At 48.0% G+C, this 17117-nt stretch overlaps 1 protein-coding gene across 1 annotated transcript in view; it reads right to left on the minus strand.

Annotated features, from left to right (window-relative positions):
• Nucleotides 1–384: 384 nt before the first annotated feature.
• The window catches only part of LGMN (legumain), a 36032-nt gene continuing 19299 nt past the window's right edge, over nt 385–17117 (minus strand). The window contains exons 3-14 of the mRNA XM_061181197.1: nt 14046–14143; nt 13061–13142; nt 11756–11841; nt 10489–10564; nt 9807–9869; nt 8942–9008; nt 7594–7712; nt 7418–7507; nt 5372–5572; nt 3349–3519; nt 1213–1280; nt 385–945 (exon numbers count right to left, since the gene is read on the minus strand). Coding sequence (XP_061037180.1) covers nt 903–945; nt 1213–1280; nt 3349–3519; nt 5372–5572; nt 7418–7507; nt 7594–7712; nt 8942–9008; nt 9807–9869; nt 10489–10564; nt 11756–11841; nt 13061–13142; nt 14046–14143 — 1164 coding nt within the window. The 3' untranslated portion in view covers nt 385–902. The remainder of the gene's footprint in view (nt 946–1212; nt 1281–3348; nt 3520–5371; nt 5573–7417; nt 7508–7593; nt 7713–8941; nt 9009–9806; nt 9870–10488; nt 10565–11755; nt 11842–13060; nt 13143–14045; nt 14144–17117) is intronic.

The raw sequence follows: 17117 nt of genomic DNA on the forward strand, positions 1-17117 counted from the left end.
AACCTCCCAGCCCCCAGGTGTGGTGTAAGGGCAGACCCCTACAAGTGCTGGAAAAGACCCAAGGAAAATGCAAATGCCAACGGACAGAGGAGAGGGGACTTTTGTGTGTGGGAGAGAAGGAAGCTGAGGAAGACGGGGCACTTTCAGATACACCTTGAGGATGGGTCAGATGGAGGGAAAGGCACTCCAGGGCACAAGGCACAGCAAGGAGCAAAGGCACAGGAGGCTGAAAAGTCCAGGCGGTCGGGGGAGCAGGGAGAGCAAAATGGTAGGTGGCGGTGTGGGAGAGGGGAGGCTGGAAGACAGACAGATGGGGAGTGGACCCCACCAGGAGGGGCCAGGAGCATAGACTACAAAGTCGGGGACCTGAAATTAATACTCGGATTCAGTTATAAATCTTTATTTTTCAGACTTGCCCATTATTGACAAATAAAATACAAAAGCAATCAAAAATTATACTATTTTCTAAAAATAGTTTTCCATTTGGGGTTTATGTCCCTCTTCCATAAAATCACTGTAAAGACTTAAGAGGTTCTGACTTCAAATTCCTCAAAGACTCTTTCACTGGCTGCAGAAGCCCCAGTGAACGTGTCGCTCCTTAAAAGTCATGGGCAAAAAAACCCTCTTAAAAAGCAAATGCACCTTTCTCAGTGCAGAGATTTAGCCTCCCAAATCTGTGGGTTTTTCAGAGGATCACACAGGACCTGTAGGAGCTGGGGAAGTAGGTAAAGGTGAGCAAGCCATCCCGGGGGAGGCCTGGAGTGCGGCCCGCGTGGCCTGATCACATCCCCGGGAGGGCCTGCAGCCGCGGGGGGAGCCTCCCTCTGGTCCCAGCTCTTCTGTCTCTGATCAGCACACATTCTAAGGGACGTGTTCACATTCAGAAAAGTGTCGACAGCATTTCAGTAGTAACCAAGGCATACCTTGTTCATGGACAATTTTATTCTGTAAGAAACGGGAAGAAGAAGTTATTGAACCCGAAGTTGGTCAACCCTGAAGAAATGAAGACGAACGGAACCCACCACGGAACATGTATGACAGACCCACCCAACCCAGCAACCCTGGGGATGCATCTATTTTGAATTCGTCCACAGTGAGAGGTAGAAGCCGGCAGAAGCAAAGTGCCCACGTGCAGAAGAGGACAGCAGTGCTACATGTGCCCTTCTGCTTTCAGAAGGACACCGACCCTTTAAATGCCAGGTGCAGGGTTACCTGTCAATCGGATAAGGGTTTTCACAAAGGTTGACCAACACGTACAAATGTCTCAAAGCATACTCGTACTGGAGGAAAACAAACCAAAAAGCACGATCAAACATCATCATTTTATAACACGATCAACTCCTAACATGGGACTATGTAAAGCATCTAGACCAGTGGTTCCTAAGAATTCCCTGGCAGTCCAGTGGTTAGGACTCCGCACTTTCACTGCTGAGGGCCCAGATTCGATCCCTGGTTGGGGAGCTAAGATCCCACAAGCCGCCTGGTGCAGTCAAAAAAAAAGAAAAAAAAATCACACCAATGGTTCTTAACCTTTATTGAGTCAGGGATCCCCTCCCACCTTTAGATTATCTGGTGAGATTTATGGACCATCTCCCAAGAAAAATGCACATGTGCAGGGGGTTGGCAGGCTTCCTACAGCACCCTCAAGCCCAGGCAAGGACTCCTGGATGAGAACCCCCTGGCCCTGCTCGCCTCTGTTAGCTCAGACCTCCCCCTGGCAGCCTGGCTTTTAGTTTGGGACACAGTGGTGAGGGAGACAGATGGTAAGTGATTGCCAAACAGATGGCAACTAAGACGGAAATAACTGGGGGTGTTTACCTTGAAAAACACTTCAAGGGAACCTGAGAACTCACAAGAGGAAGAAAGGAGAGATTCACTTTCTGTGATTCCAGCAGGCAAAAATGTTAACACCAGAGGATTAAGTATTTGTTAAATAAATGGGAATTTAAAAAATCATTAAATAAAGAGAATGCTTTGTTAAATAAATGAAAAATAAAATTGAGAGCCTCTTAATAATGGAGAGCTATCTCTCAAGTGACCAGCACTCCACCCTCAGAAGTATCTGAGGATGACCATGCACGTCACAGCCCAGAGGGGACTTTCTGCAACAATGAAGATGTTCTATAACGTTCTCAATTCAGTAGCCACTCACCACATGTGGCTCCTGAATACGGGAAATGTGGCTACTGCAGCTAAGGAACTGACTTTTACGTTTGGTTTCATTTTAATCCATTTATTTCTTTATTTTAAATTAATTTTTTTCTATGGGAGTAGAGTTGCTTTACAATGTTGTGCTAGTTTCCGCTGTACAGCAAAGTGAGTCAGTTACACATACACATACATCCACTCTTTTTCAGATTCTTTTCCCATATAGGTCATTACAGAGTATTGAGTAGAGCCCCCTGCACTATTTAGTAGGTCTTTTAGTTACCTATTCTATATGTAGTAGTGTGTATACGTCAATCCTTAATCAATTTAAATTCAAGTTTAAGGAGCCACGTGAGGCTAGTGACTACTGTTATCGAAGAGCATGGGTCTAAAGCAGGACTTGGCAAACTTTTCTGTCAAGGGCGAGACAATAAATATTTGAGGCTTTGTAGGCTGCATGAACTACTCAACTCCACTGCAGGGTGAAAGCTATGTGACTGAGTAGAGTGTGGCTGGGTTTAGATAAAACTTTATTTATAAAAACAGGCTGTGGAGGGAAAAACCCAACAGGCTGTGGGTAGGAATGGGCCTGCGGGCCACAGTTTGCTAACCCCTTCCCTATAAGGAGCCAAGCATCGTGTAAGTACTGACCAGAAAGGAGGCTTTTTAGGTACCTTCCGACCCTGACATTCGACAATCTGCAGAAACTAGGTCCTTTCTTCTCCTCCATGGGCCAGGGCCTGCTTCAACAACAAATCTGGGGAAGAGGTCGGAACAGACCCAGAAGGGAGAAAACCTGCGTGGCTGGTGTAAGGGGCAGGGCGGAGGGGTGGGGTTTGGCAGGGACGGCACAGTGTGAAGAGAAGGAAGTCCCCTTCAAAGGCCAATGGAAACGGCAGTTGAATGGTCTATGACTGGTAAGCTCTCCCAGCCACTGGGACAGCTCAGAGTGTCTGGGGCCAAGATTTAGGGTCAGTGAATTTGGATGACCTTCCTCCTCTCACATCCCCACCAAAGGCCTCTGAATGAGCCTGTTGCTTCTTCTACAAGACGGAACCTTCTACAAGGCAATGCACCTGATGTGATTCCCAGTGGACAGTACTAACTCAGGTTTGGGGTTTAAGATGCAGACGAAGGCCAAGCTAGTTGGCCCACGGAAGGCAGGGTGCAGAGGCCGGCAGCCCCAGGGTCTGGGCTTACCGTGGGGTTGTGCCAGTTGAAACAGTGCGTGCGGAAGTGCGACACGGCTGCCTGGTAGCAGTCGTGCGCCGTGAGTGGGGCTCTCTGGGACAGGAGCCTGTCTACCTCGGCATCGGACCCTGAGATCAAGGCGACGATCTTCCGCACTGACTTCTCAATGACATTTCTGACCTGTGAAGAAACACATCTTTTCCAAATGTATCTTACTTAACGTAGTCTCTCCTGGAACCCTGGACCAGTTAGATGCTTCTTTCATAGAGCCTCCACCCCAGTATGTTGAAAGAGATGCCAACAGATGCTTTCTGTGGCCAAAGACGCACACGCGAGGCTTCTGTTACAGCTAGAACCCTTCAGAAATACCTTACCTTTTAGGGATCTTCGGGCATGACAGAAGCATTTAAATCTGAATACCTGAAGAGCAGGTATGGCCCAGGCTAAGGAAGTGGGGAGCAGGGGGGAGGCCACGTAGAAATTGTGCCCCATAGTAGACTGTTGTCCCATAAGCGGTGCTATGTGTTCACAGGCACCTTTGTCCATTCTGGAAACCATCAGATGCTTAGACAGAAGGACGCAAAGGGTGGACATCATTTTCTTCCCAGATAATGAAAACCAGCATCATTAAGGAGAAAGCTGCTTCCATATCAACCAAAACTTACAATCGAGTCCCCTGACCCTCCCGCTCCCCAGCCAGGGTTTGTTCCATTCATGCCCGAATGCTCCCTGCCCACTGTGTGCCAGACCAGCGGGTCTCAACATGTGGTCCAGGACCACCGAGGTCCCCCAGGCTTCTCGGGGGCTCCATAATGTCCTCCCTTTCCCAACTATGTATCTGTGTAAGGTTACATTTTCTTTATAGATTTCAACCAGAACAAAAGAGCCCAACAGTGAATGCAGACGCAGGTACGATGACCCAGCTGTCCTCTAGAACGCCAGGCAGAAAACAGATTTGCAAAAGTGCAGTGATGCCAATCTTCTCACCCAAATTGTTTTTATTTTAGAAAGTAATTCTTTTTCATAAAAAATATATTAACACAAAATGGGTTTATTATTATCTCTAAGTGAGTTACTATTTTAAAAATCTCAGTGTTCATTTCTAACACAGTAAATATTGATATAACCCATACCAACAAAAGCTCTTTGGGATCAATAATTTTAAGAGTGTAAAGAGGTCCGAGAGCAAAAAAATATGAGAACTGTTGTATTACCCTGTGGTACCAACAACTACAACAAAAACCCCATCCTGGTTAATGTACCACGTGTAGGATTGCTAACTGTCAGGATTATGAGATATACGACTTTAAGACAGGTCATATAGATTTTTTTTTTTCTTTCCTAGAAAATTCAGGCTGTATCCCAGCACATCAATCCCTGTGCTGTGCTGAGGAGGGGACAGAGTCTGCACGGCTGGCTTTGCTGAACAGACAGTCTTTGCCCAGCATCTCGTGAGTACACACCTGGTGGTTCTAGCCACACAGCTAGAATCTGAAAAGAAATTTGGCCAGTTGCAAACAAACAGATGAACTGCTGAAAACAAATCCAGTCATCGTAAAAGATTGCTCAAGCATTTTAGGAAGAATGTGGGGCTGTGACTATGATTTCCTAAGGCAGCAGAAATTTTTTGTGGACTGGATTTTTGTTTTTAAATATGATTAGCTACTAACTCACCAAGCAGCAAAATAAAAATGTCTTGTAAGCAACTAGGTGTAAAAGAAGAAACACCCACATGCCATGGCTTCTTGGCAGGAGACAGGCTCCCTCTCTTTGCTTCCTGCTTCCAAAGAGGTCAAGGCCAGTTTACTGATGAAGAATGAAGCTGGCCACTGCCCTGCTCACTCGCGTCCATTTTACAGCGAGTACAAAGCCTGGTTTCCTTTCCCATATACTCCCAGTGTGGCAGGAGGAGGGTGACCCCAGAGCTCTGTCACTTGGCTCCCACCAACACGGATTTATGGTCAGGAGGCAGAGACAGGACTCGCACACGCTGCCCGGCAAGGCTGGGAGCCGCAGCTTCGCCACCACTTACCTCCAGCTGCCTGTCGATCTTCTTGACAAGACGCCTGGACTCCTGCAGATCATTGGTGCTCATCAGTTTCCTTTTCATGATGGTGAGGGGCACCTCGGGGCTTGGAGTGAGGTCAAGGTGTTTGACTCGGGGCAGGGAGATGGGAGAACTAGCTTTGTGTTTCAGACCCTGAAACTGCATCAACTTCATGGCAGAGATGGACTGGGGAGGGAGGGGGAGAGGGAGCAGGGGGGAGGGAGAGAGAGAGAGAGAGAGAGTCAGTTTGAGTGGGAGGAGCAGATGTGCCAAACGTCCCTTGGGTCCTGGAGTCCACAGCTCACCCCACGTGGTTTCAGGACCACTGAAGGGTCACAATCGCAGCCTGAAAGCACGCGCTTGGTCTTCAGCAGCGGGCGACGCCACGCATTTGACCACCTGAAATCCACCGATGATGAACTTCGAAGCTGCCTGGCACCCTCTGCAGCAGAACCGCTACCCAGTTCCGCCACGCTTGTACCAGAGTCGTTTCAGCCAGGGGTGACCCTGGGTTGTGCTCACCCCTCCACGCTCACCCGCCTGCCCCTAGTGACCAGCAGAAGGAAGGTGCAGAGCATCGGTCTGGGTCAGAGCTGAGGTCTGGGTCCACTGAGATGGGCAGAGCTAAAGCCACCGAGGGGCGGGGCCGACTTGGCATCAGGGCCTAACAAGCGGGCCCGACTGCCTGGCTGCATTTGCCGGCAGGGGTCACTGCAGACTGGATCCCGATTAAGAGGGAAAGAAACGCTACCAGCGGTCATGTTCCTAAACCAAGCGACGCTAATCTAAAAACAGTTCTAAAACAAAAAATAAAATATACACACACGTATATATAGAAACATAATGCTTAGAAAAGATCCTTCATACCTCCTCAACCAAGAGCAGACGTGGCTAATGCTGAGGAAATTGTAAAGAGAACAGAAAGCTCAGGGCAGAAGAGTTGTTGCTGGTACCCTCCCTCCCTCCGATCCCCCGACAAAGCTGGGGCAGTGCCACCTTTGACCCTGCCCCCTCTGAATTACCTTTCCCTGGCCTTCTCTCTGCTCCACCTCCCCACTACCCTCCCTCAAAAGCCTGACCAAGCCCACGACATCCTGAGTGCACTTCTCGTGGCCTGTGAGTGCACTTCCCGTGGCCTGTGAGTGCACTTCTCGTGGCCTGTGACTGCACTTCTCGTGGCCTGTGACTGCCCTGCTGGCTCCCGGGCCCTCCGGTCCACACTCTGCCCGAGAAGCGCTGAAGGCAATAGCTGGACTGACTGCTCACAAGGTCTTCTAGAAGGCCAACGCTCACATCAAAGGAACAGAACTCAGCTGGCGAGCTCTCAGCTGGTGGCAGGCCACCTGGGGGATGATGTCTGGTCGTACAGACTGCTGGGAGCCCCGCACAAATCCCCCTCCTCTGCACATCCCGAGGGCTAGCCCCAGGGGTGGCACCTAAAGCCCAAGCCTTCAGCAGCCACCTGCTATGACCTCTGTCCGGACAGCCCTGATGGACTGACCTATTTTACCACCTAGGTCCCTTCTGAACATGGTTGGGGGTGGGGGGGGTAGGGGTGGTAAAAGTCTCGAATTTATAGCCAAAGGGTCAAGATAACATCCTGCAACTGCAGGAAGGCTGGACCCCGGAGGATTCAGGGTGTGGGGTTCTACGGGTCAAAGCCACAAAACTCACAGGAGAAGCTTTCGATTCAGTAACCTCTCACTGTGTGTTTCGTGCACGTGATGGACCCCCTTCTTTTTGCTCATCACCTTGTGTGCTAGGGCTTTGACCAAGGAGGAAACGGAGAGGTTTCAGAGAGGTCAGGTAGGTTGCCCAAAGTCTCACAACTTTGTGAGTTTGAACCTAAGTCCGATTCCAAAGCCTGGGTGGAATCTCCAGGATGGAGCGGCCATGAGAGGCAGAGCCAGCCCTGCCTCAGCCGTTCCTCACCCGGATGGATCTCGTTTCTCTTCACTGGGAGAGAAACGTCCCCGGTAAGTCAGCCTGAGACTCGAGGCATCATCAGGGGTCCGAGGCTCCCCTACTCACCTTGTTTCCATACTGCATGACGTGGCTGGTGTTGGTGTGGGATTTCACCAGCTGGTACTGCTTGTGGAGGGTCTCTTTGGTCAGATCCTCCTGCAAAAATGAAAACAGTCAAGTCCTTTGACGATGGCAGCTGACAGCTAAGCCTCAGCTGAGCAGCCGGGCCCCGGATGGCTCACCACGTCCGAGTCTTCCATCCAGCTGACGCTATACCAGTCCCCCAGGAACGTGGACCTCGCCTCATCGTAGTAACAGGCATAGGACGACTCCTTGGGGTTGGCAGCAGTAGTTGCATAAACTACGAGGAATTAAAGACACATTTCAGTCGTGTTTTATTCTCGGCTGTCTGCGGATTCCACTTGAAGCTTGAGTTCCTCCTCCTTTCCTAGTGCAATCAAAGCAGGTCACCTGGGGCTTCCCTGGTGGCGCAGTTGTTAAGAATCTGCCTGCCAATGCAGGGGACACGGGTTTGAGCCCTGGTCTAGGAAGATCCCACATGCCGCAGAGCAACTAAGCCCGTGTGCCACAACTATTGAGCCCGCGTGCGACAACTACTGAAGCCCGCGTGCCTAGAGCCCGTGCTCCCCAGCAAGAGAAGCCACGACAATGAGAAGCCCACGCACTGCAATGAAGAGTAGCCCCCGCTCGCCGCAACTAGAGAAAGCCTGTGCACAGCAACAAAGACCCAACACAGCCAAAAACAAAAACAAATAAATAAATTAATTTAAAAAAAAAAAAAAGCAGGTCACCTATGATCAGCTCAGGGGGGGCAGGGAGACCTCCTTGTATCCAGCCCTGTTCACTGAGTTTCAGTAACTCATCTAAAACTAAATGTGGAAAAAGAGAAGCCAGCTGATAGACACTTTTCTGCAGCAATGAGGAAGCAGGAGTGCTTATTAGGACATCCAGCTATTTTGGAATAGTGCTAACAGATTTGAGTAGCTCTGGAGTCTTGAAGGATATGGACCTCATTTCATTTCCACAGAAAGTGAACATTTATTAAAGAAACACTTAGATGGACTGAACAGATGAAATAGCTACCATTTACTACCTAGCTACCATGGGCTCAGAACTATGCTGGACAAATGTCATCGCTTAAAATGTAACTCTCCTAACAGACACTATCTTTATCCCCCATTTTACAGATGAGTAAGTCTGAGGGTCCAAGAGGGTAAGTCACCTGCCCAAGATCAGAGAGCCGGCAAGCAACACAACTCAAAGGACAGAGGCCAGTCCAAAGACTGTGATTTTGGTCTTAAGTAGCCTTACTAGAACCCGGCAGAGCACCACAGAGCTCACATCCAGAGCTTACATCCCTTCATCCCCTGACCACTAATCCTGCAGGAGTAGAAGAAGCTCAGAGCTGCCCACAGGTATCCCCCTACTTCTACGCACTAGGCTGGCCTAGGCCTGGCTTATTTAAGACACTTGGTTCTTCCCACGGGCAGATTCAGAGAATGTCCAATTGCACCGTGTAGCAAGGTGCTCACCCAGCCCGGCTCAGAGGCCAGTGCTCCCACCACCTACCATCGATGTTGGGGGGCAGGTGGCTCATCATGGACCCAGACTCGCAGGCTTCAATGTAGAACACCATCTGGGAGGCGAATGAGACAGGTGAACTCACCCCGCCCAGGCACAGACCTCTCGCAAATGCTACTTTGACTTTGCCCACTCTCTTGACCTGTTTCTTAAGAGTCTTTCACTTTTGCTTCTGGGAGACATCTCTGCTGTAAGAAGCAGAGGCTACAGAAGCTGTTGTCACACAAACCAGAAGGACCCAAATTTATGCATGGCTAAGAGAATAAAATGATCTTTTAGCTGAAATAATGCAGAAAAAAATGGAGCCATAGATGATGCTAAGGAAAACTGATCTGCCATCCAACGCAGGGAGCAGTTTCCAAGAGCAAAACACGTTACTAACACATACACGCCTGAGCTACACAGGTTCCATACAGGGTGCAAAAGGGGCCAGAGGGGGCCAAAGGGAAAACAAGAGGGTAGTATTTTCCTCCCCAGCTGCCCCAGATTGGTGACAGTCCTAGAAACAGTAGTCCTCAAAGTGTGGTCCCTAGACCAGGAGTGTCAGCATCACCTGAAAACTCAGAAAGGCAAACCCTCAGGCCTCTCCCCAGAACAACTGAGCCAAATTCCGGGGCTGGGGCCCACACTGTACTTTAACAAGATCGCCGGTGATTCTGATCTAACAGCTAAAGCTGTAGAATCACAAAAAGTTACTCCTGGGAGACCAGAGGTCAAGACTGATTGAAAGGACACCCTTTCCAAAAAAACACAGCCAATCCAGAGTTAGGAGGCCTGTCGAAGAACCATGGGCTTTGCTTCCACTGCATCCCTCACATTCCTCCCCCAAGGCCACCCCAAGCACTGACATTACCTTTTGGTACCTCTTGTGTTTGTGCATGTAATGGATGGTCTCATTCAGGTCCTTGACGTGAAGCTGAAAGGTAAGAATATGCACATTCAGACCAAACACATCAAGAGAAACCGTTTGCTGGATAACCCACTAATCAAGTCTTAATCATGCTTTATAAATTCTTATTTAGAAATCCTGAGAGATAATCGTGGTGAACAGCATTATTCCGGAACATCATCGAGGGCTTTAACCACATAATAAAAAGGGGAAGCAGATGTGCTTCCTCATCACTTTGTCCGGAGCACTCAGGGACTAAGTTCTATGACTGCGTCTAGTGCACTGCACCCAAGTTCAGGTACAGCGACTCATGCTGTGATGTCAGGAGACACGCAGGGAAAACTTGCCAGAAGAGATGCCTCTGGATAGATTTCAAGCTGCTAAATGTGACCCCACCCTCAGCAGCCACCTACGAACCTGCGCTGTAGGATGTTAGAGACACACATCACAGGTGGCCTGCCAACACTGAGGTTTTGTTTCCCATTCTCCCAGCTTGTTGTTTTTTTTTTGGCCATACCACATGGCTTGTGGGTCCCCCGACAGGAACTGAACCTGGGCCCTCGGCAGTGACAGTGTGGAGTCCTAACCACTGGACTGCCAGGGAGTTCCCCCCCAGCTTGTCTTTAAAACATTAAGAAAAACTCACATCGTCGTTAGGAAACACCAGTATTCCAGTGGCTCCGTGATCAGTGAAGTAAACGAACACGTGGTCCCGGGGGCCACTGCCAAGAGACACGCAGACGAGCATGAGAGTCCAAGTGGACCACTTCTTAGTTCTACTTCCATTTCTCTGAAAAGCCGCCCCAATCAAAAAACTCAGGAGAGTTCTGAGGATTACAGTCTCCCAACCAGGTGGGAGGAGGAGCCCAGAGCCCGCCGCCCAGCCCGTTCCCTGTGCTCCCGCTGGGTGCCGTTCTGAACCACGAGGCGTATCCCAGAGCCTGGAGGGTTCGCGGCCGGGAGGGTGCTCGGCAGACAGCCCAGGGTGATCTGGATAGCAAGGCCTCTGGCAATAGGGCCTCATCCCGGGCGGCCACGCTGTGCCACCAGACCTCTCCGAAACGAGTAAGGGAGCCAGGACACGCCGCCAAGCACGGTCCTGCAGCTCCGACCGCCCCTCCGGGCCCCTCGGCCTGCACACGGCCTGGGACGCCCACCTGCGCCCCCTCACCAGGCTTCCACTCAGAGGGCCCTGCTTCAAGGTTGCAGAGATGCAGTAACTCACTCGGAGGCAATTTGGTTCATCCCGCGCAGATGTCCGTCTCTGCTCTAACTCACATGAGCTACTTGTGCCCAGGTCTCCCCTCGGGCATAAGGGAAACAGCACCATTTGCCAAGTACCTGAGACTCTCTGAAGTCATGCTCCTAAGGTCCCTGACATCACGTCAAAATGCTGCATAAAGAGATGCTAAACAAGACATCTCTAACCCACAGCCAACAGGGCAAGCAATGGGATGAGTTTTCTCCGATATGGAGGTTTGCTCTGAACTTACAAATGTCCTCCTCCCACTCACTGGGCTGACCTGCCATCAGAGCACAGGGTCAGCAGGAGGCGGGGCGGGGGCCCTACAACCTGACTGGCCACAGAGCCTCACGCCTGTCTTGGCGTGTTCCACTGGTAGTGGAACCGACCAGCACGAGGATCCACAGACAACAAAACGCAGCGGGTTTAAGTGATGGGGAACATTTCACTAAGACTAACCAGGGACCCTGGATCACAGGGTTAATTCGTTACACAAATGGGCTGCCAAAAGAAGCCACCAGGTCTGTGCAGCCTGTCAGGGCAAAGGTCCCCACGCTGCCGTCTCTCACAGGTAAACAGCCCGGGAACAAAGGGCAAGGCCTGTTTGAATTCTCAGTTCTGGAGTACCACATCATTCAGAAAAGTGTGACAGCCATAAAACAGACATTACCTCTTCAAGACCTTTCCAGATCCTTTGCCCTTCACTGCCTCTGCATCACCTCTCAACACAGCAAGGAAATTCTGCGGGGTGACATCCTACAAAGAATTGGGAGTTGAAATCAGATGCAGCTGTCACTCCAAATCAGTGCGTTTGCTGAGTCTGTCGCAGAGGGCCCAGGCCACCGTCCACATACCTCCAAGGCTTAAGGTTTAAGGGCAAACACTTTGCAACCAGGAAAGATCCAGTGTTTCCTGGGCATGTGCATGACCTCGTCTCAAGTATCATCTTGTCTTTGGCAGATGCCAACTCAGCAAGCCTGCCATTTCTTCTTGACCATTATAAAGTTCATGTGGAGAAACCCAGAGATGTCGGTAGTTAGGGACAAAGAACAGAGGAAGAGCACACTGCCTCAGAGAGACAGCAAAGAGGGCGGCAGGAACGTCAGCACCGACCTTTGCAACCAGCTTGCCTCCTAAAGGCCAGTTCCCAAGGACACTCCATGGCCTTAAAGGGGATTTTGTAAAATGGATATGCAATCGTTAAAAAATGTAATACAGAAAAGCACAAGGAAAAAAAAAAACATCAAAAATCCCACCACCTAAATTCCAAATGTTTCCCTACATAACTATATAGAAACAATTTTATAAAAATGGAATCATCTATATGACACGTATGATGTGCCTGATTTAAATGTTGAGTTTAAAAGAGAAAAATAAAACTGAAAGAACTGCTAAACTTCAGACGTTTCCCTGTCACAAGGAATATTACTTTCGATCCCTCTGACATTACGAAAAAGGGACTATGAAATCCATGAGGCTGAAGTCATAATGGTGTTCTTAAAAATGTGTCAATGTATACAGCCTCAATCGACTGGGAAGCATGTAATGTTCTGGAAGTTATATACTATAATAATTAATGAAAAACTATCTTACAAAATTTAGAGATATATTTTGTACTAGGGCTGACGCTGAGAAAATTGATTTTCAGAAAAGGGCACGGATAATCTATAATCAGATCACTGGCAATATCCTAAGAAAATCAGGTATTATGGAAGGAAATCTATTATGAGGCTTAAAGTACAACAAGATTAGAAACTAAAGATCAGTAGACTACAACTAACATTCTTTTTTTTCCCTCTGCTTTCTTTCAAAATTCTCAGAAATTACACCTCAAGCACAAATCTTAATACAAACACGAAACATTAACCAGAAATCAGTCTAATGAGGTTCTGATTCCAGAAGTACAAGAAAGAGGGAAAAATCATCACTGAAATGAAACAGACCCCGCTGGCTCCGACCCCGTGATGCGCCTCACCTCGCCCGTGTAGTCCTTTAGAACCCCCTTGTACACGTCTGAGCCGTTGGGCCTGTTGATCACAATTCCTGGGGTGGGATTGCTGAAAATCAAAGGACACAAGTGAAGCACACAATTTGATGTATCTCTGAAATCTATGTCTTCGTGAATACGCCCCTGTTACGCTTAAAAATACTAAACGACCGTGGTTGTCACAGACATTTCTCATTGCCTCCGAGGTCACCAACGTGTTAGTGATTTTAGCAGCTTGGGGGTCTCGGTGTCCCACAACTCCTGAGTTCCTGGCAGGAGCAGCGAAGGACTGAGCTCTGCAAACCGAGGACAGGGACCCAGGCCCCTGTGTGCCTGGCTTCCTGCTGGACACCAGATTGCATCTTGGGGGCAAGATGTCATCAAGAGATCTCTCAGAGCAAAACTACTTTCAGAAAAAGACAGACCAGAAAACAAGGCTTTAATACAAGAGCTTAGGCTTTAAAGCTGAGGATGGATTATGAGCTGTTACGTGATCACAGTACAGGGCCATAGTCTGGGAACCAAGGAGCTGGGAGACTGGATAGGGTTAGGGTTAGTACCCATACAAGGAGCTGGGAGACTAGAACGGGTTAGATGTTCTAATGTATTCTAAGATACAACTGAGCCTTCTGTGTACAGGGCCTCTGAGGCGTCCCTGCTCAGAGCTTAGGAACAAGCACCACAGAACCCAATGATGAGTCAGTTCCCCAAGCTGAGAGGGAACTCATGCTTTAAATCCTTCCAAAGCCCCAGCCCAAGGACCTTCACCACCATTTCCTATGTCCCTGCCATTGCTGGGACCCACCAAGATATGGTCAAAGCTCTAGATGAAGCAGCCATGTGGAATTTCATCCGGGAGCCTGTTTATATTCTAATGTTAGGCCACCGATCTAAGCATTCCTGAGGGTCTGTGTGCATTTTTTAAAATGCCCTGAAGTTCCTCACCATCAAGTTCAAAGCACTCCCTACTCACTCTTCAGAGTTAGCGATGTCATCATACATCATCACGATGATCTGCTCATCAGGAATCCCATTTCGGTGAACAATCTGGTAGGCGTGGCACGCATCAGCCTGGGAGAAGTGGTTTTGTCAAGTGTTAGATTTTTCCCGGAAGGAACCCAATTTTGGAGTTCTAATGAGCAACATGTTCTTTCTCATGGAAGATGTGCTGTGAACCGCTCCCTACTGGTCAGGTATTTAAATTATTTTAAAACACACTCATTTATCTTTTTCAATTCAATTTTTAAAAATCCACCCCCCCCATGAAACTTTCATTCATCCGGCAGTTAGTGTATATGTGGATTACACACACACACCACCACCACCACCACCATCACATCTACAGGCAACAAGCGCCTTTGAAAGTCCTGAATAAGTTATTTTCATTTTCCACACCATAGAAAAGTCTCCTGAAAGCACTGATTTAGGTCTGAAGAACAGAATGACTTAGAATGATGAACCAGCAGATTAAAAGCTTAGCGGCTAGTTCTGTATCACACAGGATTCTTCTGGTTCCAGTAACTTTAACTGCCATAGTTGTTGTTCAGAGAACTGAGTGAAAACTCAAAAGTTCAGCTCAGGAATTGAAATGAGGGATGTGCTCTTTAGTTTAAAAAATAACAAGGGTTGGGACTTCCCTGGTGGCACAGCGGTTAAGAATCCGCCTGCCAACGCAGGGGACACGGGTTCGAGCCCTGCTCCGGGAGGATTCCCATATGCCACGGAGCAACTAAGCCCGTGCACCACAACTACTGAGCCTGCGCTCCAGACCAAGCCACAACTACTGACGCCCGCGTGCCACAACTACTGAAGCCCGTGCACCTAGAGCCCATGCTCCACAACAAGAGAAGCCACCGCAGTGAGAAGCCCGTGCACCGCAATGAAGAGTAGCCCCTGCTCGCCACAACTAGAGAAAGCCCGTGTGCAGCAACGAAGACCCAACACAGCCAAAAATTAATTAATTTTAAAAAATAAATAACAACAAGGGTGACCATATTAAGGGTAAAAGAAAAACTTTTCTGATGTGATTCCTTCTCCATAAAAGGGTGAAGACATTCTTTGCTTCCTTTTTCAGATGACACATACTACACTCCATGACATGGAAATCATTTGAGAACAGAAGGGAAAAATGTTACCTAACTTTCTGCTTTTATTTAATTATGTCTTTCCTAGGACAAAGCATAAAAGAAACAGTTTGCCCAGCTACTTGCCTCTCTAAGGAAGAGGGCTTTAGGAACTGGACCTCCACAGATCATATTCTACACAGCTCTTAGCACGTCAATTAAAATAAAGCTTGCCCGACGTGGATGGACCTAGAGACTGTCATACAGAGTGAAGTAAGTCAGAAAGAGAAAAACAAATATCATATAATATCGCTCATATGTGGAATCTAGAAAAATGGTACAGGTGAATTTATATGCAAAGCAGAAATAGAGACACAGATGTAGAGAACAAACTTATGGATACCAAGGGGGGAAGAAGGGGTAGGATGAATTGGGAGATTGGGATTGACATATATACACTACTATGTATAAAATAGATAACTAATAAGAAACTACTATATAGCACAGGGAACTCTATTCAATGCTCTGTGGTGACCTAAATGGGAAGGAAACCCAAAAAAGAGGGGGTATATGTATATGTATAACTGATTCACTTTGCTGTACAGCAGAAACACAACATTGTAAAGCAACTATACTCCAATAAAAAGTAATAAAAAAATAAAGCTCGCCCACCACCAAACCCAGCATTTTGCCTGTAGATGCCCCACACAAATGGACTTGATAGCAAACAATGGGTGCTCAAAATACAGCTGCTAAATGTTGAGTGGGTGAGTCTAAGACCTGGCATTCAAGAGCTGTTAGATGAACAGATGACTGAATAAATATGAAAACTCATACATTTATTGACTTTCTTCTACTTGTCAAGCACTATGCTCAGACTTTCTATGCACGATCTCATTTAATTCCCATAACAACTCTATGTGATAATTATTCCCACTTCATAGATGAGGTAATCAAAGCTTAGGGAGGGGAGGTGACCTGTCCAAGTCACACAGCTCACAGTGAAAGATCCCAGGCATTCTGACTCCAGAACTTGATATTGCTTCAGACAGGGACAATCAAGAAATCATTAAAACTGTAAAGGCCCAGGAAGAGTAGGGGGCTGAAAATCTAAACATAGATCATTTTTAAAAAGCTACTAAATATTACAAACACACACACATTAAAATGTTTAAGTCCCCATTTCTATAAAATAACAAGGACCCTCAAACACCAACTACGGTAGGATGAATAACAGCTCCCCAAAGATGTCCAAATCCTAATCCCCAGAACCTGTGAATATGTTACACTACATGGCAAAAGGGAATTAAGATAGCAGCAGATGGATTTAAGATTGCTAATCAGCTGACCCTAAAATAAAGAGGTTATCCTGGATTATTCCAGCAGGCTGAATGTAATCACAGGGGTCCTTATTTGTGGAAGAAGGAAGCAGGCAAGTTGGTGTCAGAGGCATATAATGTAAGAAAGACTGGATTGCCACTGCTGGCTTTGAAGATGGAGGAAGATGCCACAAGCCAAGGAATGTGGGCAGCCTTTAAAAGCTGGAAAAGGTAAGAAAATGGACCTCTTCAAGAATCACCAGAAAGGAAAGCAGCCCTTTGGACACTTTGATTTAACCTAGTGAGACGCATTTCAGATTTCTCACCTCAAGCTGTAACATAATAAATTTGTATTGTTTTAAACCACTAAGTTTGTAGTAATTTGTTACAACGACAATAAGAAACTAAAACATTGATGGTGGAAGTATAGTGTAATTGGCACTGGGCTCGGGGAAACATCTTGACATTATCGGATCAGACTGAAGCATACCCTCCAACCCAGCAATTCTGCTCCAAGCTATACCCTAGGCCAGGGGTCCCCAACCCCCGGGGCCGCAGACCACTACTGGTCCGCGTCCTGTTAGGAACTGGTCCGCGCAGCAGGAGGTGAGTGGCGGGCAAGCGAGCGAAGCTTCACCTGCCGCCCCCCATCGCTCCCCATCG

This window comes from Eubalaena glacialis, chromosome 2, assembly GCF_028564815.1.
Source record: "Eubalaena glacialis isolate mEubGla1 chromosome 2, mEubGla1.1.hap2.+ XY, whole genome shotgun sequence".
Lineage (NCBI taxonomy): Eukaryota > Metazoa > Chordata > Mammalia > Artiodactyla > Balaenidae > Eubalaena > Eubalaena glacialis.